Genomic DNA, 15128 nt, shown 5'->3' on the forward strand with positions numbered 1-15128 from the left:
AGATCATAGATTGTACATTTTATACGCGCGCGCGCGCGCACGCACACACACACACATATATGTGTGTGTTCTTATTATTACTCTTCTTCTTTACCATCACTATATGGTGGTCGATTTTAGGAGGACGGGGACCGTGGCCAAGCCCATTAAAATCATGGGAGAGGAGGTTGGAAAAGTGGAGCCCTACAAGTACCTGGGTGTCCATTTGAATAACAGACTGGACTGGAGGACCGACGCTGACGCTGCGTACAAGAGGGGGATGAGCAGACTATTTTCTGAGGAAACTCAGATTTTTCAATGTATGCAACAAGATGCTGGAGATCTTCTACCAGTCTAAGGTTGCGAGCGCGATCTACTGTGCTGTGGTCTGCTGGGGGAGCAGCATCAGCGCCAGAGGTGCCAGCAGGATCAACAAACTCATTCCCAAGGCCGGATCTATCATTGGTCAAAACCTGGAGACGTTTGAGTCAGTGAGGAACAGGAAGTCACTGGACAAACTGCTGTCCATCGTGAACAATCCATCCCGCTCCAGAGACAGAGGGGCTCATTTTCCAACAGACTCATTTAGCTCCGCTGTCATAAAGAATGATACAGGATAACCCCGGGATTCCACCAGGCGCGTGTGCGCCGTGCTCCGGCTCCGACGCGGTTTTGCTCCGTCCTCTGCACAGCGCCTTATTCCACCGGGGGCGTGTCAGAAGCGGAGCGTCTTCACCGCGGGGCAGCCACCCGTCGTTTAAAGTCAGTTGTACTCCTACTACAGCAATTACAGCAGCTTAGTCAAAGCTTATAGAGTGCCTTAAGGCTACCGTAATTACTGAAGTAGCAGGGCAACTAAACTGCCCAATTTTGTTAACTTGCTCAGCTTTCGTTGATTTGGTCACTTTCCTTGATCTTTATGCTTCTGCTATGGTTAAGTGGGCTACGTAGTTAAATGCTTTCTTTATTCGTCTGTTTTAATTGCGTTTATTGTTGATATACGACCGGTCTGCACGGGGTATTTTATTTTGAAAATTGACCGGATGCTCAATGCTGTTTCTGCGTCTGACTTCCTGCCCAGCTCGATCTGCTCTGTGCTGCTTGACGCGGCCTCCGTAAAAAACAGACGAGGCGCCTATCTTAACCCCTGGGACACTGCACAACAGCTCACCTCTGTGCGACAGGTGAACACATCATTGCACATCTGTAAATATTGTTTTTCATCAGACTTATATTGAATACAGTGTATGTATTATTCATTGCCACTTTGTCGTGTGCACATTATTAATTTTTCCCTATTACTGTTTTTGATGTATATATTTTACATCCTGTAACTATTGAATGTTTGGTGTCTTGCTATGCACACCTGCAATTCTGCCTTTTAACTTATTGCCATTTGTTGTCATGTTATTGTCAGTTCTTCTTGACTATAGTTGACTATGCTCGTGTAACGCAATAATTTCCCTTGTGGGATTAATAAAGTCTATCTATCTATCTATCTATACACAGAGACAGGTGACACATTAAAGGAAAAACTGGTACAGGTTTGAATGCTTGACCAATACACTGAGGGGATCTGGTGGCTCTGTTATGCTGTGAAGGCATTTTGCTGGCATGGTTTGGGTCCACTTGTCCCCTTAGAGGGAAGAGTCACTAATCAATACAGAGTTGTTCTGAGTGATCATCTTTATCCTATGATGAAACATTTCTATCCTGAAGGGAGTGGTCTCTTCAAGGATGACAATGCCCCAATTCACAGGGCACGAGGGGTCACTGAATGCTTTGATGAGAAAGAAAATGATGTGAATCATATGCTATGACCTTCAGTCACCAGATCTCAACCCCATTGATTCAGGTGGGTACTTAAAAGGCAGCAACCCCTCCACATTAGACAGTGGAATTTCTGTGAACCCTTGGAGATATCTATTTCTTATTATGGCACACTCCTTATAATTTTGTTAATTGCAATTTGGATTGTTTATCCATGATCATAAACTGGCTTTTCAAAACCAAAATGATTTTTCATTAGAAGAGAGACCTTGTTAAACTCTGTTAATTTAACAGGAAAGATCTAAGCTTGGTTGTTCAAAAACACATACTACCATGCTGATCAAAACGATCACCTCGCATATAAATTCCTGAGAAGATTTTTTTCTTGTTGTTGCTGAAATACATTGTTTATTCCAGATTAATTCTTTATGGAAGTGAAAAAAAAGTAAAATATGATCTCCATGCCAGAAGACTTGGTGATAGTTTGATAGGCAACTCATATGAAAACAGCATCATACAATAATACATTATTTTCCACGCAGTTTATCTTAAAAGTATTGTTTCCAAAAAATCTAACAAACAAATCGACATATCAAAACCATCTTTTGTAATATGCTTTTTTCCCAGTAATAACATCCCTTTTCAAGTGCTGGTGCTTATTCTTCCAAAAGAAACTGACAAATGTTTTTTTATTCTAACACTGCAAATGAATTATTGGGATATACAAAACCTCCAGCTCTGTAGGAGCTCTGTCAGTCAGAAAATAACCCCAATGATGTCATAGTGAGGTCAACAGGGTTATTTCTGCTCAAGCTTGGAGACTCAACATTTAGAACGGGGAGTCTATGTTAGAAATTGGGGCATGAAGTTTGAAAGATGTGTATTTACCAGGCAAGCATCAGAAGAAATGATGCTATAGGTTGCATTATGGGAAATGCAGGATTCCGTGTTCTATGGAGCATGACCCACACTAGGGACGATAAGTCAGGATATCTTGGCCTCTATTGGCTTGATTTTGACCCCCGCCCCCTCTTTTTTTTTTTTTTTTTTTTTTTTTTTTTTAAAGGTCAATCTCTTGTGTGTCCTCCAACTCTAAAGTGACACACTAACAAGCTGTGACACCCCTTCAAAACATAGGACCATTTAGAGAACATATACCCGGATGGACTGCATTCAGCTGGGAATGTCAGCTAGCTGCTTAAAGAAACTGGTCCCACACAGGAGTATAAGAAATCAGTTTAATGTATGTCATTGTACTAAATAAAACAGCCCTGATAAATGTCCAACACAAAGAAATCTACAACATAGAAAAAACAAAAATGCTTTCAGGGTACTCAGGAGCCATTAACATGTGGCTCTTCATCCATATCTTCTACATCACCCTCTTCATCTCCCTCATCCATCTCCTCTACAGCACCTCCACTCATATGTGCCACCATCTGTGCAGGGTCACCATCTTCCTCCTCTTCCTCCTCCTCTTCTTCTTCCTCCTCCTCCTCCTCCTCCTCCATCCCAGCTGGACCTGTACAGCACAAAGAGCACCAGATACTGAAAACTGAGCAGTTTAACTTCAAATTAAATGCGTTTCAGCAGCCAAACCGGCCTGTCTGAGTTTTGAAGACAGACAGTAATAAAGAGATCACCTCACACCAACTGTGTTTAGCACTTAAGTAAAAAACAATTTAAACATATATAACAACATTTTTTTTTATTGTCAAAAATTCTCACGTGCCGAGCCAAACCAAAAGTGAACTCATCCTATTAAGTATTGGATTTGTATCCAAAGCCTGATATATTTTATTCCTCTGTGCTGTAGTGCTCTGTTGTCCAAAAACAATTAAAAACGTGTCTGGGTGCACTGGGTGTACGGCAGAAACCACTGTGCATGCATGGAAATGCAGTTCCATTTATAGAGCTTCACTTGCTTGTTGTGTACTTTTTTTTGTTGATACTACATTATAAATTTCTCAAAGAACTTCAGTACAAAGTCAAGAGTTTGTGCTATGTAGCACAAGCTAGTGAAGCTGTAAAAAGAACCACATTCCCACAGTGCAGCAGTGTGGCTCATTGTTTCTGGACAACAACGGAGGTCTATGGCAAAGAGGAATAAGACATATCAGATACACACACACAATACTTGTTAGTAGATCAATTTATTGTTGGTTTGTTCTTTTCATTATGAAACATTGTAAAAAAAAACAAAAAAAAAAAAAACAAAAAACGACTACTACCGACAATTACTAATCTGAAACTAATACTCTGATAGGCTATATTTCTGCCTCAGTGCACATTTTTGAGTGTAACAGAGTAACCAGATTAAAGGAAATTTACACTGGTCTCAAAAATTCACCAGCTTTGACAGTGTTAGGCTGTATTCAGACCAAATCAGGTTGTCTGGCGAAAACGTCAGTCCTTCCATTCATTTGAATGGGGGTAGTGTGTTTAGGCTGTGGACGTTTTGGCCACACGGGCCTGCGGATGGAAAGTCGAGCCAGAGTCAACTTTTAGAGAAATGCAACACAACATTAGTGCGGCTGAAGGCTGCGGTGGCCAATCACAGCCAGAGATCAGCCTGATCAGAGCTGTAAACTCTACCATGGAGGGAGAATAAAGACGTTATTAAGAGGAGGGGAGGACATTTATCTCCATCTGATAATGTTAAAAGTAAAGTTAGACTTTGCTGTGTGTGTGAGAGAAAGATTCATGGATTTTATTTTATTTAATGAATTGTGTTATCCTTGACGCTTTGGCAATATTGTTCATCTGACATTCATGCCAATAAAGCGAGCAAGAGAGAGAGAGAACGAGAGCAAGAAGCTGTGGTTGAGTGAGCTAGAGTGTGAATGACGTGAGGGAGCACTGGTAGTGAGACAGCCGGTGAATCAGATCAATAAAACATTATTTTGTGATTGTTTCACAGCGATTACATTCTAGAGCACAAATAAACACACCCACACCCACACCTCTGCGCTGCACCGCCTGATTTGGTGTGAATACAGCCTTAGTAGAGTTCTGGAATAGTATGTGGTCAGCACTGACCTTGTCTGAGATCTCGGCCAGGGATCTGACCAGCCTGCAGCATCCCTTTCAGCCTCTCCACCTCTGCCAATGATGAGGCGTTAGCAATCGCATTCTGAAATACAAACACACGCATGTAAATCTCATGTGATATGGTCTGATAAATTCTATTCTCATGGATCATTTTACATTCAGCAAGTCCACTGCATGAGATATCAATCTTAATCCAGGTTATTTTAGTTTATCAATGGTGCTTTATCTCCAGTGAGGTTGTCTGACAGTTATTTAATGCATTACATTATCTACATCAAACCATGTCATTTCAAACATGCTTCAAAGTTACACTGTGACTAACAGATTAAGAGTGAAATATGACAAAAAGGTTAAATATAAGCATAAATGTTCATTGTTGAACTTCACTCAAGGTTCAGTCCCTGGCTTTTTCTGAAGCTTTCAACCACATCTCACCATCTTCATCAGTGGATGGAGTTTGCTTAGTAGTCATGGAGGTTGAATTGTTATGTGACTGTAACCCCTGTCTCTGTTCAAAGATGCTCTTTGGCTGTATGTGAACACCAGACCAAAACTGCTCACAGCATCTACTGTGTAGAGGTCAAAGGTCAGCCTGACCAGGAGTCAGTGGAGGCCTGAATTCACGTCCAACACCAGAGACCAACTAAATACAACTAAATACACTGAAATACCACAAAATAGAACAGCTGTGCAGTTTATCATAATGTAGCTGATAGGGATCCTCCGAAACAAGTCCATACATAATTGTTATCTACCCATACAGAGTCCCATCTAATACTTTCTACCAAATACTGAAGGTGTTTCAAAAATATTAAGGTGATCAGCTTAAGTTACTGATTTAATATGAATGACTTGAAATAAACGTGAAGCTAGAAGGTACACTTCTCACTCTGTTGGAGTTCTGCAAGCTATAAAAACACTCACTCCACTTGCGACTATACAGTGTTGTTACAGTGTGGAGCATCTTCCCTCACAAATGATCTTTGGAGGAGTACAGACACTGGCAGCTGGGAGCGCACAAACCCGACTTCATATCCAAACAACAGAGACAAGGGTTACCCCCCCCCCCCCCCACTCGGATATTAAAAACACCCCAAAAACCCAGAAATACAGTGCTGTTAGAAAATGAACCTTGATGGCTTCCACATCTGCTTGAGACGGCCCCGTCCTCTTCTTCTCAAGCTGCGCTGCCACTCCAGGAGTGAATCTGAAAGGAACACACCCTAGTTAGACAACACATGGACACACATGGGCTTCTCTGGACTCTCAACCAGTGTAGTATCTTTTCTTGTGTCAAATAAACTGATACATTGTCCAAAGACAGCAGTCCTGAGCAACACTGAGGTGAATGTTTCTGGCTTCAGATTTAAACGGTAGAGTTAAGGCCAAATTATAGATGTATCACTTCCACCTAGGAAGGTATGTTTGTGCTGCATTTGCTGGGCCAAGAAAACAACAATTTTTTTAAAAAAAAAAAAAAAAAAAAAAAAAGGATTTCCATGAATTGTGAAATACTCCTAAATCATTTAAAATATGTTTGGAATTTTGTCATAAATGAATACAAATCATTTTAAAAAAAATATGGCAGATCTCACAATTCACATATGACTGTCTGTCATTATGTGTGTGTTCTGATTTGCGCAGACATAGTGTTTACAATAGGTGGTGTCTTGTTGTTTATTGCATAATTTCACCATTTCATCGGCCAGGATGCAGTGGTTCTGAGGAGCTGCTGTCTAACAAAGACTTTCATCTTACGTTTTTGTTCGCTTGGCAATATCCTTTGCAAGTTGAGCACCTCGTTTGCCCTTGAACATTTTCTCCGCCTCCTGGCGTTCCTATGACATAATCACACAGTTAAAGTGAAAACCCTCATCCAATACACACTGAGCTTTCATCCAAGGCCAGGCAGGAAAATGCACAATTCACCAGAACTCCTCTGGATGTTAAGGGCATCAACTCCTGGGCAGAAGACTTAAACATTTATTAATAAACTACAATGCTTCAAGGTAGAGATGCATAGAGATGTGACTGTATGTTCAGACTACCGGCGACATAGCAACAGGCTGTAAGTCATTTTCAATGGAAGCAAATGACACTTGTCACTGCATGACGTGCTACAAATCAGAGTTGAACTGGCCTTAACTTTTTTCAGTGCTCCAATGACACAGTGAAGCGTCAACCAATCATGTTTTTGTTTCACCATTTTTTACTCCCCACAATTCATGTTCCATTCCATCTATTAAAAAAAAATTAAAAAAGGAAGAAAAGGTGATACTTGTCATTAGCCAGTTCCCTGTACCATTTAATCCTTTTCATTTAAGGTGACACTTAACAAAAAAAAAAAAAAAAAAAAAAAAGCAGCTTGGCAGAAGGTGGCAGCTATTGTGGGAGTACCAGGTATGTACATTGTAAACACACAATGGCTAGCTGTGGTAGTGTTATTTAATCATACTAAATCGTGTTTACTAGCTATTAAAAGATAATCATAAATTACTATGGTACACAACTCCATGACGACATAACCACATCAAGGAGTGCTTCAGCAACACTTCAACAACACCCCGTGAGTGTGTGTGTAGCTCAGTCTCCCCTCGTGCAAACAAGGACTGACAGAGAGCAGAGGAGAGAAGCATGTTTCAAGTGGTATCCCTAGTCTGCAGCCAAGACTCCATGTTATCTAGGGTTGCCCCCTCATAGTCGACCAAATCGTTAGTTGATGAGAAATCATGGTCGACAATGTTTTCAGTCGCTTAGGCCGTATTATGACCAAATCAGGCGGTGCAGCGAAAAACACCAGTCCTCCCATTCATCTGAATGGGGGTAGTGCGTTTCGGCTGCGGCTGTTTTGGCCGCTGCAGTGCCACACCAGACCATGGCCGGAAAGTTGAGCCAGAGTCAACTTTTAGAGAAACGCAACCTGACGTCACTGCGGCTGAAGGCTGCGGTGGCCAATCACAGCCGGAGATCAGACTGATCAGAGCTGTAAACTCTACCATGAGGGAGGACAAAGACGTTACAAGGATGAGGGGAGGACATTTATCTTCATATGATAATGTTAAACATAAAGTTAGACTTTGCTGTTGGCTTCTCGACTCATTTTAAAAAAGACGAGAGAAAAAGAGAGTAAGAGAGCCAGGCTGTGGTCGAGCGAGCTAGAGCGAGAATGAAGAGAGGGAGCGCTGGTAACAAGAAAGCCGGTGAATCGGATCAATACAATGTTATTTTGTTATTGTTTCACAGCGGTTACATTCTAGAGCACAAATAAACACACCCACAACCCCCCACCACACCTCCGCTCGACCCTGCGGCTGAACGCTGCACTGCCTGATTTGGTCTGAATATGGCCTTAGTCGCAGGAAAAAAAAACAAAAACAAACAAACCTTCAAACTGCATTCAGTACTGCACCTCGTCATTAACAAGACTAGGTCAGAACCTCGTATATAGCTGACTGTGTATGAAACACTAGAGGGCTTTAATTTGAAACGACAGATACAGGAAGCGGTGACATCAGGCCGAGACATGTGATGTTACTTCACTCAGCTGACCAATGGCATGACCTCATCACTAGGTCAGTCAGTCAGAGGACAGCAATTCGCCTTTATAGGGCTGGTTCCTGCAGTCCAGCCAAAAAGTTATTAAACTATGTTGGGTAGGAAATCATCCCAAGTGGTGGGATCATTTTGAGCATGTAAAGGACGACCCCCAAGAAGGTGACAAAGATTTGTTACTACTGTTTTTGCTTCCATCTACAATACATATAACTGATGAGATGATCTGTGACATCTCATGCCACATGTTGAAATACTGTGGAGGGTCAGTAAAGACTGGTCAACAGCTCTGCATATCACATTACTTCACATTTATAAACTTATTTCCCATTTACAAGCAATCAAAGATGTGCACGCAGCAGGGGGATATAACCACATTAGCCACATTGTACAAATAAAGCAACTTACTGGAAACCATTAAAATTTATTTTCTTTATTTTATTTTATTTTTTTTAAATCTACACACCACCTTTAGAAGACGTCTGTCAGCTCTGAATGTGTCCCAAACCATAAACCGGCAGTACAGGTAAAAACACAGAAGCCCCCCCCCCTCATAAAAGCAACATTAGCATGAAAACAATAAAGTAAAGTTTGCATATAATTCCTGCTGTTTGACTGCACAGAACAGATGTATTCATTCTGGTTATGTTCATTAGCACTAAGAAAAACTGCTGCTGCTGCTGCTGTTTCCCCCTCTTATACTAGACAATAGATTGCAGTGTATTACTGATCAACCACACAGGATCATGACAAGACTTTCTGAAAGATTAGAAACATAACAATGCATTTTCCACCCAAAGCTGCCAGTTTACACTGACACACATTGAAACTATATGTCAAACTGATCACCACAAATATCACAAACATTCACACCCTTCATTAAACAGCCTTAAACACGCAGTAACAGTACAGTAAAACCATCTCTGAAGCCAACGCTGAATTCTGAACTGTGAGCTAACCAGAAGTTTTCCTTCTTGAGATAATGAAAATTTTCTATCCGTTACTTCTGCGATTCGTGCAGTTTAAACTTCATGTCGACTTCTCATAAGCTCTCTATCACTCTAGTTAGCTTTCTGCCCCCCACCTGTGTGTGCATCACACTGATGACTTTACTCAGAAACCTGTCTATTGGGACTTTCAAAAACTGGTACGACTGACCTCCTCACTTGCACTTACCTTGAGCTTGACCTTCTGGAAGTCAAGCACACGGATCTGTGGGATTTTGTTGATGACATAGAGCCTGTAATGCTTCTTGTTTGTCACTGGATTCCTTAACAGACTGGAAAATCAGGGATTATCACAAAACATGTAGAATCAGAATTCAGTGTTGAACAAGTCAATCATAACTTTATCTTTTGAGTATTGATCAGTAATACCTGAGAAGGGTCAATGTCTTCACTGTAGCCAGTGGGTCTAAGTCACCCTAGAGATGAAAAGATAATGATTCAGAAAAACACACCATGGTAAATGAAGCTACCAACTAAAAACAGTGAAACAGAACATCTGTGAAGTTTAACTCAATACAACATCCCTAAAATAAATTCTACCATTATGTGGCTGACTGTATTCAGTTGTTTGTTGACATTGTCAGAAAGATGATAATGCTACTTCATGTTTATTAATGAGGTCATAGTGGGTGGTGGTGGTCGTGTACTGGAGTGCATTATACTAAATGGTGTTCTAATATTTTGTCCACTCCATTAACATACATGGGGGGGGGAGTATTAGGAACACTTTTCAATATAACATATAATAATAATAAACAAAATGCGCAAACTTTTGCATACAACTGTACACCAGTTATACAGGTTAAGGCCATCATACATTATACAGCTGGAGTTTCTAGCAGCCCTTCTTTTGTTGAAGATGTAATATCATCAGTACCATACATTGAATATAACTATTGTGTCATTAATTCGATTTGAATCGATTCTGTAGGGGATATTCCTCTAAATCATTGATAAGTGATGCAAAATAAACGTCCTAAAAACTCAGATTTAATACCATTACCAAAAACATTTGATATTTTTGTACATATTCTGGGACTTAACCAGTTTGCACCAGAGTACATCCCTCTGAACTGTACAAAATGCCTTATTGTAATCAATAAAAAGAAACAATACAAATGAATAATATGTTTCAAAAGAAAGATGTGATGGAGTAGCTCTGTTTAAACCTCTGGTATTTCAGTGTAATTATGATCTAAATGTAAAAACCCATAACATTCCTATGGTTCTGTTGTACTGCCTACTGCTAAAATGTACTCACCAGCTCCTGAATATTGTTGTTTGTGAGAACCAGTTCTGTCAGACTAGGCAGAGACTGCTCCAGATTTTCACCTATGCGGCTGGAGAAACATTTGATAGGGTTACAAACATGCAGCCAAACAAAACAAGCCAGCAGCTGACAGCTATGGAGTCACAAAGGTGGCTTTGTAGAAAGGCTGTTAATGCCAACCTTGTGCTTGTCTAAAAAAGGTACTCACTGTGTGCAAAATAATAAGTAAGCCAGTTAATGTGCCACGTATTTTGTTCATTTTGTTATCCCCTCAATCTATTTCTCCCAGAGTTTGGTTCAGTGTTCAGACCTAAACAGCACTGTGTTAAAAACAGGCTGTGTTGGTGTGGGTGTGTTAGTGAAGGTACTGGTACTGGTGTGAGGTCTTGTCGGACACTAAGACGCAGCACAGACCAACATCAGCTCTGCATGAGAAAAGGTAGCTTTCTCATTCATTTTGAATGGGGCAATGTGTTGATGAAGTGGGGGTGCCAAAACAGAAAGGCTGGCAAAAAAAATGTAGCAGTTTCCTGGTAAAAAAAAAAAAAGATGAACCAGGCTGAACTTTTGCCCCAACGCAACAGCCCAGAGCTCCACAGTAGAAGACTGCATTGGGATTGGGATCCTGCAGGACCCAAGGCAAATTTTGCAGGAGCGGGCGGTTTTAAGTTTGCTGCGGGTGGGAGTGGGCAGTCAAAAAATAAACAGCGGGTCCCGAGATTTAGCCAGCACTCCAGACTGACTCTCACAGAGCTGGCCTGAGCGCTCAGTAAGCGCTCCTCCTGGTGCCCTCTGACATCACTATGATACAAATCACACTCTTTACGGCAATATGTTTTGTCATTTGGAGTCTGTCCATCTTTTGTTCAGATTACATTGATAAATTACTCTTATTGGTTTCTACTCGCAGAGGTTTTATTGCACTTACAGTAACATAAAGGAGTTTAGCTGTTGTCAACTCTCCAAGTCTACACCGCTGTCTGTATCTGTGCTGCACACATGGAGGGCTCAGCCCTGCCCACACTGAGAAAATGCAGAGAAGAGGAGAGAAGCATCGAGATAGCAAGCTGTTTCCAAGGCAGTGTGTGCACAGTTTTGAAGCAGCAGGGGTTCTGACTTTTGCCAATGACAAGTTCCTTATTTTCCCCGGCATCAGAACGGGTGAAGATAGCAGTGAAATTTACTTAAATTTCTTTCTACGCTTTTATTGTCATGAGCTTCGAGGAGACTATGTTTGTCATTGAGAGAAAATGACTTTCTGTCTCCGTCATGATTTCAGTGTGGTGTGTTTTTCCATAGGTTATGTATGAAGAGACCCAAAATGAACGCTGTATGTGGACTATTTGATTTCTATAGGCAAATCATTTTAAGATCATAAATTTTCTACTATAGGAGTGATTCTGTCTCAAGCTTTTTGATCCATATAAGCAGCTGATCACTGTAACTGTGATCACTATGAGCGGTTTCCACTGTATACATTTAAGCACAGCAGGAGGTCATGGTTTGGACTTTATTCAATTTTCTTTTTGTCTTCACGGCTTGAACAAAGTGAATGAATGAATGAATAAAATAAATAACTTCAAAACAACGTTGGCACACTTTTATTTCTTAAATTATAAATGCTGAGCTTTTAAATAAAAGGCTTCACTCCAACACAGAAGTGACCGTGAATAAAATAGGGATCAACCTGAAACAGGTATTTTTGTAAAAGTCCCTCACAGTTCTTCTATTTTATGTTTCCAAACATGGGAAAGTGATGCAAGTGCGAAAAGACACTTGATGGAACCGTCTTTCTAGATTTTGTTGCTGTCCGTCAGACACACAGCTAAATTAAGCCTGACAGTTAGCCTGCCCCAGAGCAGGCTAGTTCTGCTGAATATGTTACCATAGTTACTGAGCTGGGAATCATATAAGCCGCAGTGATGGAACAGAGCTCTCACTTAAATTAGCGAGGCTTATCGAAATAAGCCAGGCTTTTCCTTTAGCCAGCTGGATGGAACAGCCCTCAGGTGAAGTACTGGAGTTGATGACAACTAAATCCATTATGTTTCTGTAAGTGCAATAAGAGTAATTTAATTTAATCCATGCAAAGGATGGACAGACAAGTGGGGGGGGGGATTACAAGCCTGTTACTCATCAAATCAGATATGATTTGATCAAGACTACTGTCTGGTAAGAACGCATCCATTCGCTAACATAACAGTCCACTTACACATAAAACGGGCTTCCAATTAGGAATGTGTTTGTTACAAGATTAGATAGGAAATTTTCTAAACTATTCTGTCATTTCGCCCTAGAGACGGTACCACAGAACTGACAAACTTCAATATCAGCTAATTATTTTAAGACAAAGTATTCAAACATGGTGTCACAAGCAATATTAAAATCACATCCCTAAAATAAACCATACAGTGCTGAAATGCTCCTTGGTTCATCTGAATATGCAACGTCTACGTGATTCTTCTTTTTTTATTGGAACATCATTTATTTTTCCATTCATGACATTTGGGGAATATTGCATCTATAACTTACCAAATCCTGTTGTTGTTCATTAGTAATGTTTTGAGTCTTTTGAGAAGAGGGAAACCGTCCAGTTTTCTGACTTCATTATCAGAGAAGTCAATGGTGTCAAACTGGTCCAGAGTAGCTCCAAGGTTTTCAAGCACTGGGATTTTATAACCTGTGAGATGAAAAAACATCAATGCTGAGGAGAAAGTGACAAAAGGCATTAACAGATTGTTTGTTTAAACTGTTTGTTATTGCTGTTATAGTTTGGTTTGTTAGGGCTGCATTCACACCAAATAAGGCGGTGCGGCGAAAACGTCAGTCGTCCCATTCAGCGGCTCGGCAGCGGCCGACGGACAGTTGAGCCAGAGTCAACTTTTAGAGAAACGCAACCCGACGTCACTGTGGCTGAAGGCTGCGGTGGCCAATCACAGCCGGAGATCAGACTGACAAGAGTTGTAAACTCTGCCATGAGGGAGGACAAAGACGTTACTAGGATGAGGGGAGGACATTTCTCTTCGCTTGATAACGTTAGTAAAGTTAGACTTTGCTGTCGGCTTCCCGAGTCATTTTTCAAAAGACGAGAGAACAAGAGAGAGAGAGCGCAGCTGTGGTCGAGCGAGCTAGAGAGTGAATGAAGAGAGGGAGCGCCGATAGCGAGAAAGTCGGAGAATCAGATCGATAAAACGTTGTTTTCTGATTATTTCGCAGCGGATATATTCTAGAGCACAAATAAACACGCCCCTAAACCCACACACCTCCGCTCGACCGCCTGATTAGGTGTGAATGCAGCTTAAGGAATAGGGCAGAGCATAAGCGAGTGAGTGGTTAAGCAAGAGAGCGAGCGTCAGAAAAATGACGGTGAATGTGAGCAGAGCAGAGAAAAAGGTTGTCAGTCTGGCAGTAAATGCACAGTGTGTCAGTTAATTTATGCTGCAGCTTGTCAAGACCATGAAAAATCACGTCTATTGTTTCTGCTGAGAAAAGTGAAGGGTTTGGCTCCGAAGTTAGCAACAATGGTTAGCCCAGTTTAATAGAGAACGGAGAAATGTGTAGTTGTCTGCTAAGCCACCCCCGCCAGGCCAAACCACTCAACCCAGGGGAAACACTGTATATACACACACATACAGTATAGACCTAACGTTACTTTTTTGCTGTTCATTTCAAAGTGCAAAGCAAGCACTTATTTGTCATGTTTTTAATGGAATCGGGGTGAGGCCTGCGTAACGTTAAAGCCTTGACAAGCTCAACTATGTTGATGAAGAAAGTTTGACTAACCTCGTAAATCCAACTCTCTGTCTCTCACAGGGTTAGTATATTGAGCAGCCTGCTCAATTAGCTCCGCAGATAATTTCACCATATCGAAGCGTATAACAGACGTTACAGAGATTCTTTCTTTTGCAGCAGTTGTTCGGCGCGTAATGCTGCAAACACGCTTCTTCTTCTCTTTCTTCCTTCTTCCGCTTCTTTTTCTTCTTCTTTGAGTTTTAATGGCGGTTGGCAAATTAGCCTATAGGCGCGTTACCGCCACCTACTGGACTGGAGTGTGGAACAGTAGATTGGCAGAAAAAAATCTCTGTTATTCCTGTTACTGTCAAGTCATTAATTAGAAGATTGCGCAGTTTCCATTATGTCTTTCCTAGCAGATTCCCTAATGTAATATTGTGTTTTTCAGCACTTAGTGCTGATATTAATTCCCCTCTTTCTTCATCATACCTGTTGCAATCTATCAGTACATGTTTGACAGTTTCTGTTTCATTACAGTGTGTACATAATCCAGTATGGTGGTTACCTATTCTGTGGAGTGTTTGATTTAAACCTGTATACCCTATTTGCAAATGGGTAATAACTATCTCTTCCCTCGGGCTCCTGCCCTGTATTCCACCGTCAACATGTTTTTGAATACTGTAAAGATGTCTTCCTTTGTGAATTAGGTGGTGTAGTATTCCTGCAAAGCTTTGCACATATAATCCTTCATGATAGTTTTAACCTCT

The 15128-nt window shown here is 41.0% G+C and overlaps 1 protein-coding gene across 1 annotated transcript; it reads right to left on the reverse strand.

The window, feature by feature from the left end:
- Nucleotides 1–2973: 2973 nt before the first annotated feature.
- On the reverse strand, nt 2974–14604 carry snrpa1 (small nuclear ribonucleoprotein polypeptide A'). The gene is made up of 9 exons (XM_042409148.1): nt 14413–14604; nt 13162–13309; nt 10621–10699; nt 9729–9775; nt 9529–9631; nt 6559–6638; nt 5932–6007; nt 4789–4882; nt 2974–3271 (listed from the first exon to the last, which is right to left on the reverse strand). The coding sequence occupies exons 1-9, from the start codon at nt 14492–14494 to the stop codon at nt 3084–3086; spliced, it is 897 nt and encodes a 298-aa protein (XP_042265082.1). The 5' UTR covers nt 14495–14604; the 3' UTR covers nt 2974–3083.
- Between the last annotated feature and the right edge of the window lie 524 nt (nt 14605–15128).

Source organism: Thunnus maccoyii, chromosome 1 (genome assembly GCF_910596095.1).
Source record: "Thunnus maccoyii chromosome 1, fThuMac1.1, whole genome shotgun sequence".
NCBI lineage: Eukaryota > Metazoa > Chordata > Actinopteri > Scombriformes > Scombridae > Thunnus > Thunnus maccoyii.

Bases quoted from the DNA above. Each gene is read 5' to 3' on its own strand.
- snrpa1 (XM_042409148.1), bottom strand. From the start codon at position 14,494: ATGGTGAAATTATCTGCGGAGCTAATTGAGCAGGCTGCTCAATATACT. The intron at 9,632-9,728 runs GTATTACTGATC...CTGATTTTCCAG, and splicing joins AAGACATTGACCCTTCTCAG to TCTGTTAAGGAATCCAGTGA. The intron at 3,272-4,788 runs GTCAGTGCTGAC...TGTGCTGTACAG, and splicing joins TGGCCGAGATCTCAGACAAG to GTCCAGCTGGGATGGAGGAG.